The sequence below is a fragment of the Nansenia antarctica genome (genome assembly GCF_963989245.1).
Source record: "Nansenia antarctica genome assembly, chromosome: 9".
In the NCBI taxonomy this organism is placed as follows: domain Eukaryota; kingdom Metazoa; phylum Chordata; class Actinopteri; order Argentiniformes; family Microstomatidae; genus Nansenia; species Nansenia antarctica.
The window spans coordinates 9,140,486-9,161,239 of record NC_137679.1 but is presented as its reverse complement, the minus strand read 5'-3'; the positions used below and the strand labels follow the sequence as shown (position 1 = coordinate 9,161,239).

Sequence of the window (20,754 nt, the reverse complement as noted above, 5' to 3'; positions counted from 1 at the left end):
TTTGACTAAATGTGTAGTGGACATGAAGAGTGGTCATGCCTCAAAAAGGGCAATATAAGAGTCTTTAGATTGTCATCTTTGAAGGGTACCCAGATAGAACGTGCCGGTAAAGCATGATTCAAGAAGGTAGGACACAATTGTTACACATGTCTTCGCAACATGGATTCTTCCTAACAGAGACTGCACTTGCCCATTTTTCAAATTACATTCCTTTAACAAGAGTAAAGAAAAAGAAAAAAGAAGCTGATTCATGTTTTTGGTATCGACAGAAAAGAAAAAGTTCAAGTTAGAGTTCAGCAGTGAAAATGCATTTGAAACTCTCCAAATCACACACATGCGCACACGCACACACACACACACGCGCACACACACGCGGGCACACACGCGGGCACACACACACACACACACACACACACACACACACACCGACATCGAACATGGTGGACTCTAAGAAGTCAGTAGGACATTTAGGCGTACAGTAGAGAATGATATCACCGTGTGTCACTTCTCTCTTGCATATCACTGGAAGTATCCCCGCTACAAAAACCTTTCCATCGACAGCTAGTGACGTGATACTGATATTAATGGATCCACTTGAATGGAAACACATTTGATATTGAGTGGAAAATCAATTTCTTTTCATCATCTTTCGACCACCCAATGATTCTCTGTAGGATTCCCTTTGTATATTTGGCTGTGCACTTTCAGTTTGGAGTTGTGGGCCAAGGGAAATCATTGAATATCAGCTACAAATAAACAGTTAACCCTTAGATAATACTTTTGGCCAGTAAACAATTGAGGAAATTACATGTATGCTCTTTTGCCTTTGATTGGTAACGCTTTAGTTTGGGCCGACATTGTATAGACATTTCTGTGCTGTAGAGACATGACAATGATTGGAAAGCCACGTTGGTAGTAAGAGTGTGATTCAAAGAGGATAATAAAAAAAAAATCACCAATGATCACATAACATTAGAAATCTGTATCATCATACTGGATTGTTATTTGAAATACTGGTAAACTGGAAAGACTTCTTTGATGAGACAGCCAAAGCAAAGCGTTACCCTTCAATGCAGTATACACTTCTACATGCAAGTTGCTTCATGACACAACATTGGAGGAATATGCAGTTGAGAGAAGGCTATTCAAGGAAGATATCCTCCGTTGGACAGGAGTACCCCACATGTTCCTTATAGTACTGCTGGAAGGCTTTTCTGTGGGCAGGAAGAAAACAAGATGGAGTAGATAATAATAATAATAATAATAATACATTAGACTTAAATAGCGCTTTTCTAGACACTCAAAGGCGCTTTACAAACTGAAAAGATCGGGTAGTAATAATAAAAATAAACAAAAAATAAACAAAAGAATTCTAGTCTAATTAAGTCTAATACATTTTTAGATGACTAAATCTAAATCTACGTGTCTTTGTAGGACAATCTACTCTGTATAGGCTATTGCAATTACACCTAGATGTTGTTGTGTTGTGTACGTTGTCAGAAGGTTTGAGTAAGTGCAAAAGAAAGAAACTGTAATGTTGATACTGGGAGAAATACAGAAAGACTGTGTAAGGTAGGGAGATGAAAGGGAGAGGGAAAGGTATTCTGCTGATGAGAAGATGGATAGCGGTTACTAAGCGTTAAGGCAGAGGTTGTACATTGTTTCCCATAGTTTTTTTTAGTTTTTACTGTTTTCCTTGCTTTCCTGCTTTTATATTCATTCTATGCTTGTATATGTTTTTATATTGCATATTGTATATGTTTTTATATTCACTTTATGTTTTTATTCCTGTTGTAAAGCACTTTGAGCTGCATTTCTTGTATGAAAGGTGCTATATAAATAAAGCTTTACTTACTTACTAGATGTAATCTAGACATCCATATTTGATAAGTAAGCAGTGAGCAGTGAAAATTAAGTGGTAAGAGAGAAAACCATGGTGAGAAAAGGAAAGGATAGATAGGGAGAAAGGGTGATTAAGTAGGATAGAGAAAGGATGATTAACTGCTCCTCCTGAGACATCTACTACCCCCCAGCACTGCGTCTCCTGAGACACCCGCTTTTCCCCTTTACTGTGTCCCCTAAGACTTCTACTGCCCCCCTTGTACTGTTTCTCTGTTTCTCCAGTGTCTATATAAAAAATAAAGTATATATATATATATATTATATATATGTATTTTTTGTTGTTGTAGTTTTTCCCCCCCCTTTCTATCACAGAGACTGCCAATGGCCCCGGGCCTGAGCTGGATTACTCTTCCTGCTGCAACTGGTGAACTGATGATTCACCAGTTAGTTAAATGTATCGATTGTAAGTCCCTTTGGAATAAGGCGTCTGCGTCTCTCGTGAGCTTAGAATTATAAGGTTCTATCTCCGTTTAGGGCAGTTCAGAGATATTGAGCGTCAACGTTTTTACATTCCATTATGTTTTGTGAGATGGAACCTTTGTATTTTATGAATGACTAACTCAAAAATTTCAACATTTTAAAAATAACACCACACAGGCATTAATAAACACCTAATGGATCAGATTATATAAAAAAACTCAATTTTGACAAAAATGGAGATAGAACTTTATAATTCGTCACGAAATGCCCAAAATGTAAATGTAAATGATGAGAGAAGATGTTTCTTCCAGTGCTTACTTACCCAATGGACACCGCCAGTGGAGTGGAGTCACCTGACATGAAGACATGACAAGCAAACCTCTGGTGGTTAGGATGTTTGGTGATGAATCCAAAATACCTGATGAACCAACAAGAGAGACATCACACAGTGTGCACAGAGTCTGAACAGAGGAAGAATCACAAAGAGTAGAAATGCAACTCATCTGCAAGGCTCTCTGTCCTTATATGGATACAACTCTAATCATATTCATAGCCTGTCAAGTTGACACACATTCTCACACTCATTCCTTCATTCCTCGTTCCCAGGTGCTTTCATGTGGAACTTTCTAAGGTTCTGATATGGGCTTTTCGTTTTGTTGAATTTGGCCAATGAGGATGAATCCATTTGTGTACACTACACTATCTTTGTGTAGTCTCGTAGTGTCTCGATGATAGTTCAGTTACTTACTTGTTATGTTTTGGGTGACAGCCGCAAAAGGAAATGTTCTTAAGCTGAAAAAAGTGAAAGCACTTATCCCCCTGTGGAAATATACATAGAGATAGTCACGGTCAGTCTCTGCACTAACCACGTCATGTCAAAAACTAGTCGTGACGTTAGAATTATAAGGTTCTATCTCCATTTTTGTCAAAATTGAGTTTTTTACATTATCTGATCCATTAGGTGTTTATTAATGCTTGTGTGGTGTTATTTTTAAAATGTTGACATTTTTGAGTTAGTCATTAATAAAATACAAAGGTTCCATCTCACAAAACATAATGGAATGTGAGACGCTCAATATCTCTGAACTACCCTAAACGGAGATAGAACCTTATCATTCTAAGCTCACGTAGTGTCTATTGGGTCTGATACCATAATCCCACTTGAGAGCAAAACCGAGCAGAGCTGAGCCGTGCTGGGCTGGTCTGATTACGCATACAATAGCTGCTGCTATACCCCTAATAAGACTTTAGTGCTCAACCGACCCGAACCAAAGCTGAGTCAAGCTGAGCTGTACTGTCCTGGTCAATCATCCACCACAACTGCGGGAAAATGGGCTAAAAATGGACGTTGAGAAAAGAGAATACCTGAGCCAGCACATAATGTTTCAGGTCGGCTCTGCGTTTGTTGTAAAGCCTATTTAGTGAACGCGTGAGATCTCATCTGTCATCTGTGTAACAACTGGCAGCCCGGTGTTCTGTGACAAGGATCTTGTTTGTAAGCCAGTCAGTCCCATGGGAATACACTGTTATCACGAGGAAGGAGGATTATACCATTTTTTCAGGACTGAGGGGTTCATTATGCAAGAGAGTAGTTATGCAAGTACAGAGTCATAATGTCACAGACAAATGTCTGAGTTGTTAAAAATCCGAAAATACTGAAAGAATGTTATAAAGATAATTCTGACAGGTTACACGTGGTCTATGACGTCTTCTGACGCTGGTTTTCTGTACAAAAGAAGAGATTTGTTGAGGATGCATTCTCATTTTATGCACCCAAGTTGTGGAATGCACTGCCAGTTTACATTAGGGATGCAACCTCAGCAGATATGTTCAAGTCAAGACTAAAAACCCATCTTTTTAATATTGCCTTTAAAATGACTAAATAATTAAATGATGATTATATAATGATTAAAGCACTTTGAGCTGCAACGTTTGCTGGAAAAGCGCTATACAAATAAAAGTTATTATTGTTATTATTATTATTATTATTATTATTATTATTATTATTGGCCACAGTAGCCAATCAAGCCAGACCACAGGATGAAACTGCTGCATGGACGAAGGACATGTTGCTCTATAGACACTTGCTATGGACAGGACTCAAGTTGGGGATGGTGGATTTTATCATATGGGGACAATTTTAGCATCCCCACAGCGTCAGTGACTTCAGTGTCAGTGACTTGGTAAAAATGTCATTGCATGTGTGCGTGCCCCCTCGCCCACAGTATTTTACTCAATATGCGCAAAACTAAATGTTGAAATAGCAGTAATACCACGTTCATTGATAAAATGACATAAGGGATGGAAAGGGGGGATGGCAGTTTTGGAAGGGGGATGATTTTGACTGTTTTTATTTCAGGGGGGGATGCCATCCCCCCCCTCATCCCCCCTCAACCCGAGTGCTGGGTATGGATCATTCTGGTATACATAGGATAAATAAATAGCCAGTGTAAGAGCAGACAGAGCCAGGTCCTACTCTTTCTGAGGTCCTGCATTCATCTTGCACTATGATCTTCACTCCCGTCATGTTGATCTCTAGGATACACGGAGAGGGAGGCTGCATCGTCATCCTCTTGTTGGAAGCAATCTGTTGACCAAACAATAATACCGTTACAACACAGCCTGACTGACATTTCAACTGACATCTGTTACAACACAGTCTGACTGACTGAAATGGCGCTGAAAGTACGTTGTATGTACGTTTGAACTGAGCAAATCCAGTCACAGAACATGGTGTGCTGTAGACACGATCCCCAAATCACAGTTCTTAGTTACAGTAACCACATTCTGTGTTATTGAATTTGTATTGTGAAATGAGGAATTATCGGGGGCAACCCCAGCACACACCAGCAGGGGGCAGATTACCTTTTGCATAGCTGCACAAAGCACGTCGTTGCCTTTGTGGTACGGTACGTGGACAGAGCCCATGAACTTCACTCTGAATGTGTCAACCCGGTCGGGTTTTTTATCTGTTTTGAGTAAGGGATAACGACAAAGAAATACATCTACTTTTCATTTTGTCAGCATATCATATAATAATAATAATCATAATCATAATCATAATAATAATACATTAGACTTATATAGCGCTTTTCTAGACACTCAAAGACGCTTAGTTTTCATTGGACATGAAACACAGTGCTATCATATGATTTTCATAGACTAGCTTTGAAACTATATTGAACAAAAATTCAACAAAGATAACAATATTACAATTTCATACGCTACTCTCTTGAAATAAAAAGACCAAAGTAGCGTACCTTTAACGTGTTCCTCTGACACCTTTATAGCGTAGTAGGCGGGAAAGATGCCGCTGACGCCCGTGCGCATGTTGTAAGCCTTACACCACAGGTCCTCTGACTGGGCCTCCATCAGCAGAGGGTCGTCCACCTCCAGCTCCAGCTCGTCGTCATGGCGAGGGACGAACCTGTCGCACGCACGCGCACGCACACGCACACACACACACACACACACACACACAGACGCACACGCACACGCACACACACACACACACACACACACACACACACACACACACACACACACACACACACACACACACACACACACACACACACACACAGAGACAATGTAGCCAATGGTAGGGAGGCAAGAGATTTAGAGTGTGAGTGAGAACAGTGAGTGAGAAACTTTCTGGCAAGTAGACAGACTTAGTACAATTGTGTTGCCAACGTTGTTGACGTTTATCGATGATCCCTCTACGGTATAATAATGCCTTTAGAGGTATGGGTATGCTAGGTTAAAATAAAGTTGTTTGCACTGTATGTACACTTGTATGTATCCTACGTATCTGACTGTGTCTGTGTATCCAATCCTGTCTAGGACTATTTTTAGCGCACTGTGTAACATGATCTCACCTGAACACAGCTCTGTGACTCTGCTCTACCTCCGCTCCATCTATAACACATGAGAACAGGCCAAAGGACTCTGCCACTGGGGGACAGAGGGGTGAGAAGGGGAGCTTTTAGTTACTGTTATCATTAACTTAAAACAAAGTGTGTGTGGGCACAATATTATTATTGTTATTTCTAAACGATGGCAGTATATCTACATAAAACCTTATTTTCCAAAGATGACATTTAACCAAGTTACTTAAATATGTAATAATAATAATAATAATAATAATAATAATAATAATAATAATAATACATTAGACTTATATAGTGCTTTTCTAGACACTCAAAGACGCTTTACAAACTGAAAAGATTGAGTAGTAATAATAAAAAGAAACCAAAAAAGAAATAAAAGAAAGTATAGGGGCTTAATATACATATATATATATATATATACACAGTATATATATATTAATTAATTAATAATTAATTTTGCCATTTAGCAGACGCTTTTATCCAAAGCGACTTACAATTACGAATTACAGGGACATTCCCCCTGGAGTAACTGAGGGCTAAGTGCCTTACACAAGGGCACACTAGTAGTGGTGTGGCTTCAGGCGGGATTTGAACTCACAACCTTCCGATCCCAAGTCCAACTCACTATCCACTAGACCACCACTACCCCTATAGTGGGTTATTTATATATATATATAAAATAATATAATAATATATACAATTAATATACATATATATATATATATATCAAATAAAACAGATAGGCCTACCTATCATCGTCTGACGCTAAGACGGAACAGCGGAAATCGCCGGAAACTCACCCGACGAGCGTTGGTGTCCCCTCGCAAAAACGTTCAGGAACTTGCGCGACCGGGGTCCCCCGTCGTCCGAGGAGGACACCTTGGACAGACGCGATGACGAGGCTCTCCTTATCGTCTTGCTCCTGTCCACCTCGTAGTCCTCCCCCTCCTCCTCGTCCTCGTTGGCCGACTCGTACACCGTCTCCGTGTCGCTGTCGTCGCTGTAGCTCTGGTAGCACTGCTTCAAGCTGACCAACTCTAGCTTGGCGTGCTCGTCCACCACCAGGGTATACTTAACCGAGTCATAGGTGAGGCCTGTCGCCTCGTTGCTCTGAGCAGTCCGGAGAGCCCCCGACTCCCCCACCTCCCCCCCCGCCTCCCCCCCCGCCTTTCCCGGCCGCGTGGCCCTCACCCTGGTGCCCCCCCCTCCTTCCTTCGTGACAGTAAAGCAGGAGGAGAGGGAGGAGGAGGAGGAGGTGGAGGAGGTAAAGACGGGCGGTGGAGGTGGAGGCGCGGGGGGGCCGTACACCTCGTCCTCCTCGCTGATGGAGGGGTTGGTCCTGTCGGGGAGGGTGGGCGGGGGGTGCAGCGGGTGCGGGTGCGGGGGTCCCTCGGTGTCGGAGCCGATGGACATGCGGTTCCCGTCGCTGCTGCTGCTCTGAGATAGGAAGGGTCTCTCTCGGTCGGGGAGGTCTCTCTTCTGGACCACCGGGGTGAGGAAGATCTCCTCCGTGGCCTCCGGGCAGCGGTCGTGGTCCTCGCGGTGGCGTCCCCGCCCGTGCCCTCGTCCTCCGCCGCCGCCGCCGCGGCCCTCGGCGACCGCCGCGTCCCCCCTCATGCTGCCTCGCCGGCCCGGCCCGACCACGGAGGAGGAGGAGGAGTCGTTGTGCGGAGCGGCGGAGGAGGGCTTGTCCCGTACGCGCGTCGCTCCGTGTGTGAGGGACGTGTCCCTGTCCCTGTCCCTGTCCCTGTCCCTGTCCTTGTCCCTGTTCTTGTGTGTCTTGTCTGGTCTGTGTTTGACCACGGCGCTGCCACTGTGCTGCTGGACTTTATCCTTCTCGTCGTTGTGGCTGACGCGGTCTTGAGTGGGCGTCAGATCCCCTTTTTAACATACACACACACACACACACACACACGTCGGCATACACACACACACAGACACACACACACACACACACACACACACACACACACACAAGATTATTCATTATGCAACTACACAGTAAAGGATTATGAGTACTGTACACAGTAGAAGTTATACAGTAACATATTTTGTTATAGTGTTATTGATACATTGGGCTTCTTATTCAACAAGATCTTGTTAGGCTTTGTTTTCTACTTCTTGCATTCTAGAAGTTCTAGATTAGAAGGTTAGGAATGTGATTGGCGCATTCCCAGTCTTTGTTTTCCAGTAAGCTTAGAAGCACATGGTCTGCACACATTAGCGGATTGGAGCTGAGATGGTGTTGGCAACCATTTCAAGAACTACTGTGTGCACCCTGGCACTGAATAAATGAAAAATGTCTATTGAAAAGTAAGAATTTCCTAAAAGTTCCTCACCACCTGCAACATTTCGTGACGTTAGAATTATAAGGTTCTATCTCCATTTTTGTCAAAATTGAGTTTTTTTACATAATCTGATCCATTAGGTGTTTATTAATGTGTTTAATTAATAATATAATTAAATATTAATTAATATTAATTAATAATTAATAATAATTAATTAATATAAATTATTAATAATGTAATTAATATTGTGTGTTAATTAGGTGTTTATTAATGTGGTGTTATTTTTAAAATGTTGACATTTTTGAGTTAGTAATTCATCAAATACAAAGGTTCCATCTCACCAAACATAATGGAATGTAAAAACTTTGACGCTCAATATCTCTGAACTACCCTAAACGGAGATAGAACCTTATAATTCTAAGCTCACGATTTGGTGCACAATAAAGTGAATGCATGTGTTTATGGGATACGTAAGGACATTGTGTGCAAGGCACGGAAGCTTCTAGACTAGAGTTTGGGCTCTCACCTGTTATGTGGGGAGAGGAGGAGTGTGTATCCTTCCATTTGTCCTTTTTCCCAAACGAGTTGTTGTTGATTGTGTCCTGTGTGAGAACAGATCACAGATAGTATCAGAGACAGACAGGGAGACAGAGGGACAGATGGGAGTAGGAGTTCATTTATATTGACAGACATAACGGGAACCCTTTAAGGAGCGTGCATTGATTGGTTTAGGCAGTAACGAGGTCAAGGCTAGGGAGCATTTTGTCCCTAAAAGCGAAGGATGCACACACACACACACACACACACACACACACACACACACACACACACACACACACACACACACACACACACACACACACACACACACACACACACACACACACACAAAGAAGATAGTGTTTAAAAGCCCAAGTGGATATTCTGCCTGAGGAGGAGGGAGGATGCTGTTCTCAGAAACACAGGCCTGTCCACAGCCCTTCTTGCCAAGTGCTACGATGCTACGGATCGGTGTAAACATTACGTTCTTACATCAATCCATTCATTCACCCATTTAACACTAGAACAGCCGTGCCTTTTTTACCTACTAAAAGTCAAATGACCCCCTCTTTACATCGCTCAAGCTGCTATTTACACACAACGACCACTAGTTGGCCGCTTGTAAATTAGCCTGCTTCCTACACGGAAAAACAGCAAAATAGCTTTATTCTAGCTTATCCTGATGTGATTCGGAAAATGTTAGGATACTGAGTGGTAGAAAGCACATATCTAGGACAAGTCATGAAAGGAGGGTCCTGAAATTTGATCGAGTGCAAAGATATAACATGTTTCTTTACTCACAGGGGCATGTGGGGAAGTGTACACTTCTGGAAAAGGGTGGAGAACTGGGATGGTAGGTTAAGCTTGATGCTGGTGAGCTGTGAATTATGTGAATTACATCTACCCTGCCCTGTTGATGACATCATCACTTCGCCCTCTGGTCGGTCAGACTGCCAGGAAGGAGGAGGTACATCAAGCCAACGAGTAGGAAGCGAAGGCCCACCACATCACATCGTCATAGAGACCATTCACGATGCATGCTGACTCACTGCCACTATGCAGCTGCCACTGGGCCCACTGTTACCATGGTTACCGTGCCCCAAAGGCAGCAGCGGAGAAGAGAGAAGGGTGAGAGTGAGTGTGAGTGTGTGTGTGTGTGTGTGAGTGTGTGAGTGTGTGTGTGTGTGTGTGTGTTTACTGACGGGAACAGTTTGATGTTGGAAATGTTTCAAAGGAGGAATCGGTTCTATTTCTGAAATCGAGGACAGTCATTTCGGAGCTTATGAAACGGGACTAGTTACCAAACCAGTTTTGTAATGACTCAAGATCATGCTAGCCCACTGAGCTAGCCTATGCGCTAGCCCTAGGACTCCTCAAGGTTACCTATCATCTGAGCATCATTTTGCAAACAGCCGTTGCTACTTTACAACCTCCTTGACGACTCCAGAGCAACCCCAGCAGACGATAAACATCACCTCTGTGATCTAGGTAGCGTAATGACATCAACGTGACCAACAGGATTAACACACTGAGATAACATCTTGACACACACACACAGACACAGACACAGACACAGACACAGACACAGACACACACACACACACACACACACACACACACACACACACACATGCACATGTTCCACAACCACAACAAGCTTCAACAACAGGAGGGAAAGTGCCTTGATAAATCCAACCTAAGTGATTCTTTTAAACTGGATTTAAAAGCAGTGTTGCTCATTTCAAGGAGGACAGTGAGACTAGTCAGAGAGTAGCTGTCTCTTTCTGTCTTGATCAATCAATCAACCAAATGTGTTAATGTGGGATTATAAACCACAAGCACTGGCATTTCTGATGCCAGCATCAGGGTAATCTGTGTCTCTCTGTCTGTCTGTGTGCGTGTGCGTGTGTGTGTGTGTGTGTGTGTGTGTGTGTGTGTGTCTGTGTGTGTGTGTGTGTGTGTGTGTGTGTGTGTCTGTGTGTGTGTGTGTGTGTGTGTGTGTGTGTGTGTGTGTGTGTGTGTGTGTGTGTGTGTCTGTGTCTGTGTCTGTGTCTGTGTCTGTGTGTGTGTGTATGTGTATGTGCGTGCGTGTGTGTGTGTGTGTGTGTGTGTGTGTGTGTCTGTGTCTGTGTGTGTGTGTGTGTGTGTGTGTGTGTGTGTATGTGTATGTGCGTGCGTGTGTCTGTGTGTGTGTGTGTGTGTGTGTGTGTGTGTGTGTGTGTGTGTGTGTGTGTCTGTGTCTGTGTGTGTGTGTGTGTGTGTGTGTGTGTGTGTGTGTGTGTATGTGCTGGTGGTGCTAGCGGACTCTTCTCAGCCAAAGACCAGACATATCACAAATTAGCGGTCTTGTCTGGAGAATCATGTTCAATTCTTGAAATGTCTTGACAACATTATAAAGTGACTGTAGCCCGACAGTTATAATACAGTGTCTCTACTGTTCTTCAACCACTGTGACTGCCACTGCTACTACACGGCCCCTGGTCATAGCATAGATTTGTTTTTCTTATCATGACTGATACGATGATTCACTTACTGAGACAAAATGTACTTGTTGTAAGTTGCTTTGGATAAAAGCGCCTGCTAAATGTCTGTCATGTAATGTAATGTAAATGTAAATGTGCGTGCGTGCCGTGGACACAGTAGAATAAGACCTCCATGGGGAGGGAGACTTAGCAGTCTCCATTGAGACAGAGTGGGAGGGAGACTTAGCGGCATGGCTAATCCTCACTAGAAGCAGAGCTTAGCTCTCAGACCAGACCAGGCCCTAGCCGCCTCAGACAGACAGCCGTGAGTAGCTCTGACAGTGCCAAAACGAGGCATTACGCCCAGGGCACAACATCCACATCATGTCCCTGTCCTTGGATGTGGCGTTGGCGTCTAGCTGCAGCTAGCGTGGGAAAAGACCCCCACAGGAGTAAATATGAATCAGTAGCTTTCGAACTGAAGCGGGTCGTGACGGCGGCCTGCATCTGGTAGCGTCACTCTATCTTGCCCTATTGACAGTCTTTGAATTTCAACCATAGACATTATAGATGTCCTCATAAATAATTCTCTTTCTGCATCATATACACCATAGCTAGAATTCTAATGTTCTCAGGTCCACAGGGTATAGTTAAAGGTCATTGGTGACTCACACACAACACATAGAGAGACGGTTCTAATGTTATGAGTAACGGTTAGGAGCGATCCTTGTCGGTGGGAAACGGGGGTGGGGGGTGAACTGGATAGATATTTGGAAAATCCTGTTTCGGATCACATCATAAAGTTGGCCTACGTGATCCGCATACACGACATCCGTTCGACGAATTGCATATTCGATATTACGTCATTCGACTCGTAGCTTCGATGAAAGATGAAACGATCGACCGCTTGTCTCGCACACTCTGAGGAGGAAAGTATACAGTATCCTCTAAGGACCGCGCTGACAGTGCCGATGACAGTCCTGCAAGGCAATTATTTGAATCATTCCCTATCTACTCCAGAGAGAAAATGACAGGAGTAGTGGGGACTGGACCGTGACTCTCTATAGCTGCATATAGAAACATCTATCTAAAGGGAGCCATATTATCGCCACATGACTACCACTGAGAAGCACTTGGGTGCTCTCAAGAGAGATATCTGAGAGATAATGTACCCCCAAAAAGAACAACACATGGAAAGTAAGGCTATGAAAGACGAACGAACACAGCTCAAATCATCATTCCTATACCGCGTTCGCGTCGTAAAACACCCTGGTACCGCAACCGCACCGACAGTCATGTAAGCGCGGCGCGCGGCAGGCCAGCCCTGACCAACCTCCTCCTCGCCTGTTCGCTATGTTATCCCTGACGAGTGCACCCTACACAGTACACACCCTTCCCTTTCTACACCCGTTCAGCGAGAGATGAGGGGACGGACTGAGGCGACCCGATGGGGGGGGGGACAGGCTATTTCCAGCACAGACAGACAGGGACAGGACAGGAGGACACAACAGAAGGCCCACCGAGACCCACAGAGCCAGACAGGGGAGACGGAGGGAGAGAGAGAGAGAGAGAGAGAGAGAGAGAGAGAGAGAGAGAGAGAGAGAGAGAGAGAGAGAGAGAGAGAGAGAGAGACGGAGCACATTCGTTCAATAGCACATGCACCGTATAGCTCCAGCTGCATCCGTTCTTCCCCTGCTACTACCGAGCCTTATTGGAGAGTCACTCGAGCGTGAGGGGGATGATGTTCGATGACAAGTGACAAAGACTGGGGGGGAGTAACAATCGTTTCATGTCAGACATTTGTCTGACATTGTCGAGACAGACATAATAGGGTATAGAGGGTACACACAGGATCCTTATAGTACATGGATACGGGGTTATGTTCCAAAACATCCCCCTCCCCACGTCCCATCCCTATACTATCGTATCTATCGTAATCGACCATTTACATGACACAAACAGATGCCGAGAGCAGGAACAGGGGGATACTAGATGACAGACGATGACATCACCCACCTGAGTCCGAGGCACCTGTGGAAACAGCGCGAGGGTGGTGGGTCGTTTTGGCCTGTACGTATCCATAGCGACGGGGGGGGGGGGCCGGGGCAGACGTGTTCACGGGAGGCGTCGGAGGTTTGACAGGCGGTACCGTGGCCTGCTCTTCCTGGGCGTCGAGCCTGTGGTCGGCACCATGGATCAGCCCCCAGTGCTCCTCTCCCTCCTCGCTCTCCTCCTCGGCATCGATCAAATCCAAGTGGAGCATCTCCTCTTCCCTGGCCGCCTCCCCCCTCCTCTCCGCCTCCCCTGCCTCCTCCCGATTGGCCGGCCAGGTCACATGATCCTGGAGAGGGGAAGAGCGGAGAGCGGAGCGGAGAAAGAGCAGCAGCGTCGCAGTGGAGAGAGAGAGAGAGAGAGAGAGAGAGAGAGGATTCAGTGACGTGGAGAGGGAGGAGGGGGAGGAGGGACAGAGTCAGCCAGCCAGCCAATCAGAGCACAGCATTACATCAGCCTGTGGCTCTCTTTCTCTTCTCGCTTCACTGTGTGTGTCACTGTGTGTGTGTGTGTGTGTGTGTGTGTGTGTGTGTGTGTGTCAGTCTAATTGAATCACAGTAAGATAAATCCTGCCTGAAAACAAACACGGGGAAAAGGCGGTTGTACTGTAACAAATACAAATCCACACCAGGGTGGAACAGCCCTCACAGTAGTATTTTCAGCAGTATTTTTTCATTGAGTTTAGTTTATTTGATGGTTTAAAAACAAGGTACACATACAACATAATGCACTTGATTAAGAATGTTGTTTCTTTGCTTTGTTTTTCTGTTCTGTCTGTCTGACTGTCTGACTGTCTATGAAACCTGTTAAGCGTCCTTGGGTTTGAGAAAGGAGCTATATAAATCTAAGCTATTATTATTATTATTATTATTATTATTATTAAGAATCATCAAGGATAAAAATCACCCAAAAAGTCTACAACTTATTTCCATTGTGGTCCTCTTTCATTTTATGGTGATCAGGAAAAATACTCTACTAATGTATACAATTCATGTGGAATTTATTAAGATAATGCTCTACCGATATCTTTCTTTCGAGCATTGAAATGCAGCAAAAGCAATGTCAACAAACCTGGAGTCAATGGAGTTCTACATTCTATAGTAGAATTCTACAGGACTAGACAATTCTACGTTACAACCTACCCTTAACATCAGAACAGCCGTGCCTTTTTTACCTACTAAAAGAGCTCTTTACAATGCTCAAGGCCGCTTGTAAATTAGCCTGCTTCCTACATAGACAAACGTCAAAATAGCTTTATACTAGCTTATCCTGATGTGATTTTGAAAATGTAAGGATACTGGGTGGAAGAACGAAAAGTCATGAAAGGAGGGTCCTGAAATTTGATCGAGTGCAAAGATATAAACATTTTCTTTATTCTCGTGGCAGTTCTAGTGTTAAGGCTGCATTAGACTAGAACTACAGTCCGGCCTAGCAGCTGGTGGTAGTGTACCGTGCTGCAGGCCTGAGGCCAGTGACGTCCAGTCTATTAACTACGTGTGACATCTCAGTTCTACTTGGCAGTGGACCACATGTGGGGCAGGACTACTGCCTAGCCAAGCCTGCCCCAGAGTACACACTATTCATCTGAAAAGTGACTTTGGCCAAAGGTAGGCTACACCCTGTTCTGTTGCTACTGGTCATCACACATCAACATAACACAATCAGGGTGACCTTTACCACAATGTGGTGGTGGTAGTGTGGTGACCTTTCAACATCAATGAAAATGTCTCAGAGAAAAGTGAATTGTGTACAAAGAGGAGTGTATGATTCAGACGTCCAGACTGAATAGCTAACAGGGAGAGCATACATGTGTCTAACATGTAATGCTCTCCCTGTTAGACACATGTATGCTCTCCCTGTTAGCTATTCAGTCTGGACGTCTGAATCATACACTCCTCTTTGTACACAATTCACTTTTCTACTGAGACATTTCATTGCTGTTGAAAGGTCACCTTACCTTACCACCACCACATTGTGGTAACACCATACACTGTAAATGTGTACTTACTGATGTGATTACTGCCCTTAAACTGTAGATACCACATACAGTGGTGTATGTTACTATGTGCCTAATATGTGGGTGAACGTACACTTTTGTAAAAAATAGAAAACAATAGAAAAAAAAGGGAGCATGAATATTTCCCTTCTACTGGTGTTTGAGTAAGTGTGTGCAGCATTTATTTTTCGTGTGGTTATTTTTTAACCCCAGATTAACTTTGAGGGTGAAGCCTCAGTGGGGTAGTGGTGGTCTAGTGGATAGTGTGTTGGACTTGTGATCGGAAGGTTGTGAGTTCAAATCCCGCCTGAAACCACACCACTACTAGTGTGCCCTTGGGTAAGGCACTTAGCCCTCAGTTACTCCAGGGGGAATGTCCCTGTAATTCGTAATTGTAAGTCGCTTTGGATAAAGGCGTCTGCTAAATGGCAAAATTAAAAAAATTAAAAGCCTCCCCCCCTGTTCTATACTGTATATGTGACAGCAGCTGGTGAAAACGGGAACAAGTCGACATCCGATCGAATGTCCCGACTTTTATTCCGAACAATTTAAAGACATTTCAGCGTTGTTGAAAATCAATGACACACTCGCTAGTCAACTAACACAGCTTGTTTTGTGAGCCCGCTAACAATGTAGAGTAGTGTTATAGTTAACTAGGTAGCAGTGGGGATTACTCACCGAATCCATTGCTTTGCAATATTTTGGCTTGACTAGCGAGTGTGTCATTGATTTTCAAAATCAACAACGTTGACATTTATTGACATTTTTCAGAATAGAAGTCTGAACAAATTTCAGCGGTTGCCGACTTGTTCCCGGTATCACCAGCTGCTGTCACATAATTTGTGACCGCTCACTTGTGTGTCCTCCTCTAGCTTGTTGTCAAAGTGTGCAGAGGGCAGCAGAGTTGACTTACCCTGGAGTCCAGTTCGTCGTAGTTCAGGCTCACGCCGCAGTCGTCCGTAATCTCCGTGACTTGAGAGAGGTCCTCGTCCTCAAACTCATCCAGGCTTAAGTCATGGGTCAGCCTGATGACGAGAGGGGAGAACACACACACACACACACACACACACACACAGACACAGACACAGACACAGACACAGACAGAGACAGAGACAGAGACAGAGACAGAGACACAGACACAGACACACAGACACACAGACACACAGACACACAGACAGAGACACACAGACAGACACAGACACAGACAGATACAGAGACAGAGACAGAGACACACACACAGACACAGACACAGACACACACACACACACACACACACACACACACAGATTACCCTGATGCTGGCATCAGGAATGCCAGTGCTTGTGGTTTATAACAGCACAGGCAAAGTGTGCCCAGGCAACAACCCCTATGCCTCTCCAGGCCGACCCCGAGACTCACTTCTTTGTTGCCGTTTGAGGATATCGCTACTGACCTGAGAGCCGCTCCCTCAGAACTAATCTTTAAACGCCAACTAAAGACACGTCTTTTTAGACAGGCCGGCAGTCCATTTTAGCCTTCTTATTGTTTCTGTTTAAGTTGTGTTTATGTTGTCCCCTTTGTGTCTTTAATCACTGATTCAAAAATGTGCACTTTTCGTATTTTGTATTTCTGTATGTAAAGCACCATGTGCATCCGTGCTGGGAAGGGTGCTATATAAAGTTTTACTTACTTACTTTACTGTACTTAGAGAGCATCCAAGGGATCTGAGGGATAAGACTGGTGTACCTCTCTGTAAAGAAACTAATCACATCTTACATGGTATGGTTGTTTTTCTAAGTTGCAACCTTTAGATAGGTTGGATAGGATACATCCTCAGATTCCTACCGATTACTTTGAGGTATATCCCCCTATTTATGTCTATTTATGTCTCATTCTTGTTTTTTTATTATCTTAGGACTGTGTTTTATTATCGTAGGACTGTGTTTTATTATCATAGGATGGTGTTTTGATTGTTTGCACCTAGGGTTTGCAATTCAATTTCGTTGTACCCGTACAATGACAATAAAGATCATTAATTCATTAATTAATTAATTAATTAATTAATTAATTCATTAATTCATTCAGTCATTCAGTCATTCAGTCATTCAGTCATTCAGTCATTCATTCTTTAGGAAACAACATGTTGACCATCTGGGGTGACATCAAAGTGCTCTTAAATCCTATTACAAAAGGATTTACACTTGTTTGTTACCCCCCCCCCCCCCTTCGTTTCACTGAATCACAGGTAATCTCAGGTTCTGTCTGTAACAATGGTAGCAAAGTGAGTCAGTCTGGGCCTTCATGGGCCTACTTTGTCAGGAGAGGGTCATCGTGTGGCCTGTATGACTGGATGAGATTGCCTAGATATGAGGGGAGTTTGCCCAGTATGGTGTGGTGGTTTTATATCATTTAATACTGAGAATTTAGGGTCTTTCTGCATGCTGGAGAATCTGGCTCTTGTAGAACTGTGACGCAGAAAGATTATGATTGGTCAAGCAAGGATAGTGACATCATCAGACAGGAAACTGCTATGTAATGCTTGCCCCTCTGACAGGAAGGGGCTTTTTGTCTGCTATTTTCTCTCTGCTCTCATGTGACTTTGCTTAATAAAAGGCCTCTTTGGAGACAATTGATTTAAGCTCTTTGTGCTACTCAATCTATTGAGAATCAATTAAATCCACGACAATGGCTTTGTAAATAAAGATGCACCAGTGATGCTGTCTCACTTAGGCTTAATGAAGACCAGGAAACCAGCTCATAAAGTACACAGTGATGTGTACGGGATAATGAGTTGGATATGGAACGTAGAGAACTCTGATATATACAGAGTCTAGACAGCAAAGTGTAGAGGAGGCAGCATGCATGTATATAATGTCCCCATAGTCTAGAACACTTAAGAATGTACCCTGAACAAGTGTTTTCCTAGCTGCTAAATTGAGGCAGGCTTTATTTCAACAATAACCTTTATTTCGGTTTACCTTTAGTTTCTTTACTAGGTTTATAATATGCACTCTAAAAGAGAGCCTTCATATTTATCAGGGTTCCTACAAGTTTCAACAAGTCAAATTCAAGACCTTTTTAGACCTTTTTTAGACCTCTGAATATAATTTTAGACCTATTCACGACACCATATGATAGCTTTTTGTCATCCTCGAGGTGATGAAATTAGGGATTTTCTGAGGGCAGCGAATTGGCATTTTTTGGGTTCCAGCTTGATTTTAATTAATCTGGTCAGACTGATTTCCTTGCAGGATCAAATTTTTAAGACCTAGTACGAATAACTGACATTTGAGATCTTTTTAGGCCTTATAGATTAGATTGGATTGCTGGATTTTAGACTTTAAGGCTTTTTAAGACCAGCGCGGGAACCCTGATTTATGTACTGTATACCATGCATTACTCCCAACATAGCTCTGGTTGTGTTGTTTTGTGCCCTGTACAATGTTATATCTCTATCCTATAGACATGCACAGTATGTGCACTAACACACGATCCTTATGGAATACATGCACAGAGATCTGTGGAAAAAATAATTAATATTGCCTTCTAAATGTATCTTTTAATGTTAGTTGATGAATCTATATATTTGTATATATTTGTATTTACTTGTTTAAATCTTATAGTAATTCTTATATTATTTCGTTATTTTGTTTATCTTTGTTCTATGCCCCTTGGATTGTATGGTTTATTCTTGTTTTATTATGTAGTTTATATGATTGCTTTTGTGTGTTTTATTGATTACTATTGATCTATTGTTATTTTTATGCTGTGTGGATATGTTAAAGCACTTTGAGCTGCAACGTTTGCAGGAAAAGTGCTAAACAAATAAAGGTTATTGTTGTGTTATTGTTACATAAATTCCTATGTTATACAACAATAGTTATGTTATGTTATGTTATACAAGATGATGAGTCACAAATATAATTCTGTGTCTTGCTAATGACCATACTATGTGCAGTCAGTATTGATGCACTTTCCTGTAGCATAGCCAACATTTCCTGTTGCTAACATTGCACAGATCCCACAAAAGATCAAAAGAACAATAATAATAATAATAATAATAATATTAATAATAATAACTTTTTATTTGTATAGCGCTTTTCCTGCAAACGTTGCAGCTCAAAGTGCTCCAATCATTATATAATCATAATTTAATTATTTGGTCATTTAAAGGCAATATTAAAAAGATGGGTTTTTAGTCTTGACTTGAACATATTTACTGAGGTTGCATCCCTAATGTAAACTGGCAGTGCATTCCACAATTTGGGTGCATAAAATGAGAATGCAGCCTTACCAAATCTCTTCTAAATAAATTCAGTGCAGGTGATAGATAGCCATCTCAAACATACAACAACATCTGCCTCCAGCTAAAACCTCTACCATCTTTGGATATATTCTTCTGGTTTTCTTATTCCGAAATTCAATTCAGATTGACACCCTGTAATCAAGGTATCTCTGCCAATATCACACCCTTGCCCTCATTCATACTCACTAACTTCCAGAGGCAAGGTCAAGAAGCCATCCCACCCTTCAGATATCTTATCAGAATTTCCCTGAGACTAAAAGAGACTATGAAACTAGGTTTTCACCTACATGGAACAATGGAACATACACAGGATATTAAACTGCAGGGGGAAAAAAAGGCCTGTCTGTTTTTAGCTGTAACCACAGTGAGTGTTTTAGCTCATCCATACTGTACTGTACCATTTCTCCCACTGGTCCTCCACCCAATTCTCTCCATCTTCTGTGGGCTCCATGGCTAGACTGAGTAGCAACATCTGCTGGGCTGGGCAGAGTAGAGTAGAGGAAGGGCAGGGCAGGAGACCCGGCAGGCAGGCAGGCAGGCGGTCACTGATCGATCAAACAGGCAATTACAGTACTTCCCCTTTCAACAGAGCATCATCATCCACAGTCCTCTCTCTGTCTCTCTCTCTCTTTCTCTCTCTCCCAGGACCCCTCACATCAGCGACAGCAGACCACAGAAGAGAAGGGGACGACAAGCGCGAGCCTATTCCTCTCCACACCTCTCTTTCTCTCTCTCTCTCTTTCACTGAGGCCACTCCACTTGTGTGTGTGTAGTATTTATGCCTCCCTCTGGCCCATTATAATCAACAGAGGATGATGGAGGAGGGAGTGGGGGGAGGTGCTGCGTGTGTGTCTAGGCTAGTAGGAGGAGAGGAGGAGGAGGAGAGACTGGAGGAGAGAACACTCACCCCCCCTCTCTT

The 20,754-nt window shown here is 43.2% G+C and overlaps 1 protein-coding gene across 1 annotated transcript; it reads right to left on the bottom strand.

Moving 5' to 3' along the window:
* Positions 1-1,141: 1,141 nt before the first annotated feature.
* Positions 1,142-20,286, bottom strand: mapk8ip1a (mitogen-activated protein kinase 8 interacting protein 1a; the record flags this gene model as incomplete). Its single annotated transcript, XM_080539189.1, is given in 13 exon segments — positions 1,142-1,214; positions 2,645-2,740; positions 3,071-3,141; positions 4,799-4,909; positions 5,188-5,291; positions 5,583-5,749; positions 6,201-6,276; positions 7,013-8,071; positions 9,027-9,102; positions 13,519-13,617; positions 13,619-13,843; positions 16,464-16,575; positions 20,234-20,286. Coding segments are annotated over 13 exon segments (2,322 nt in total).
* Between the last annotated feature and the right edge of the window lie 468 nt (positions 20,287-20,754).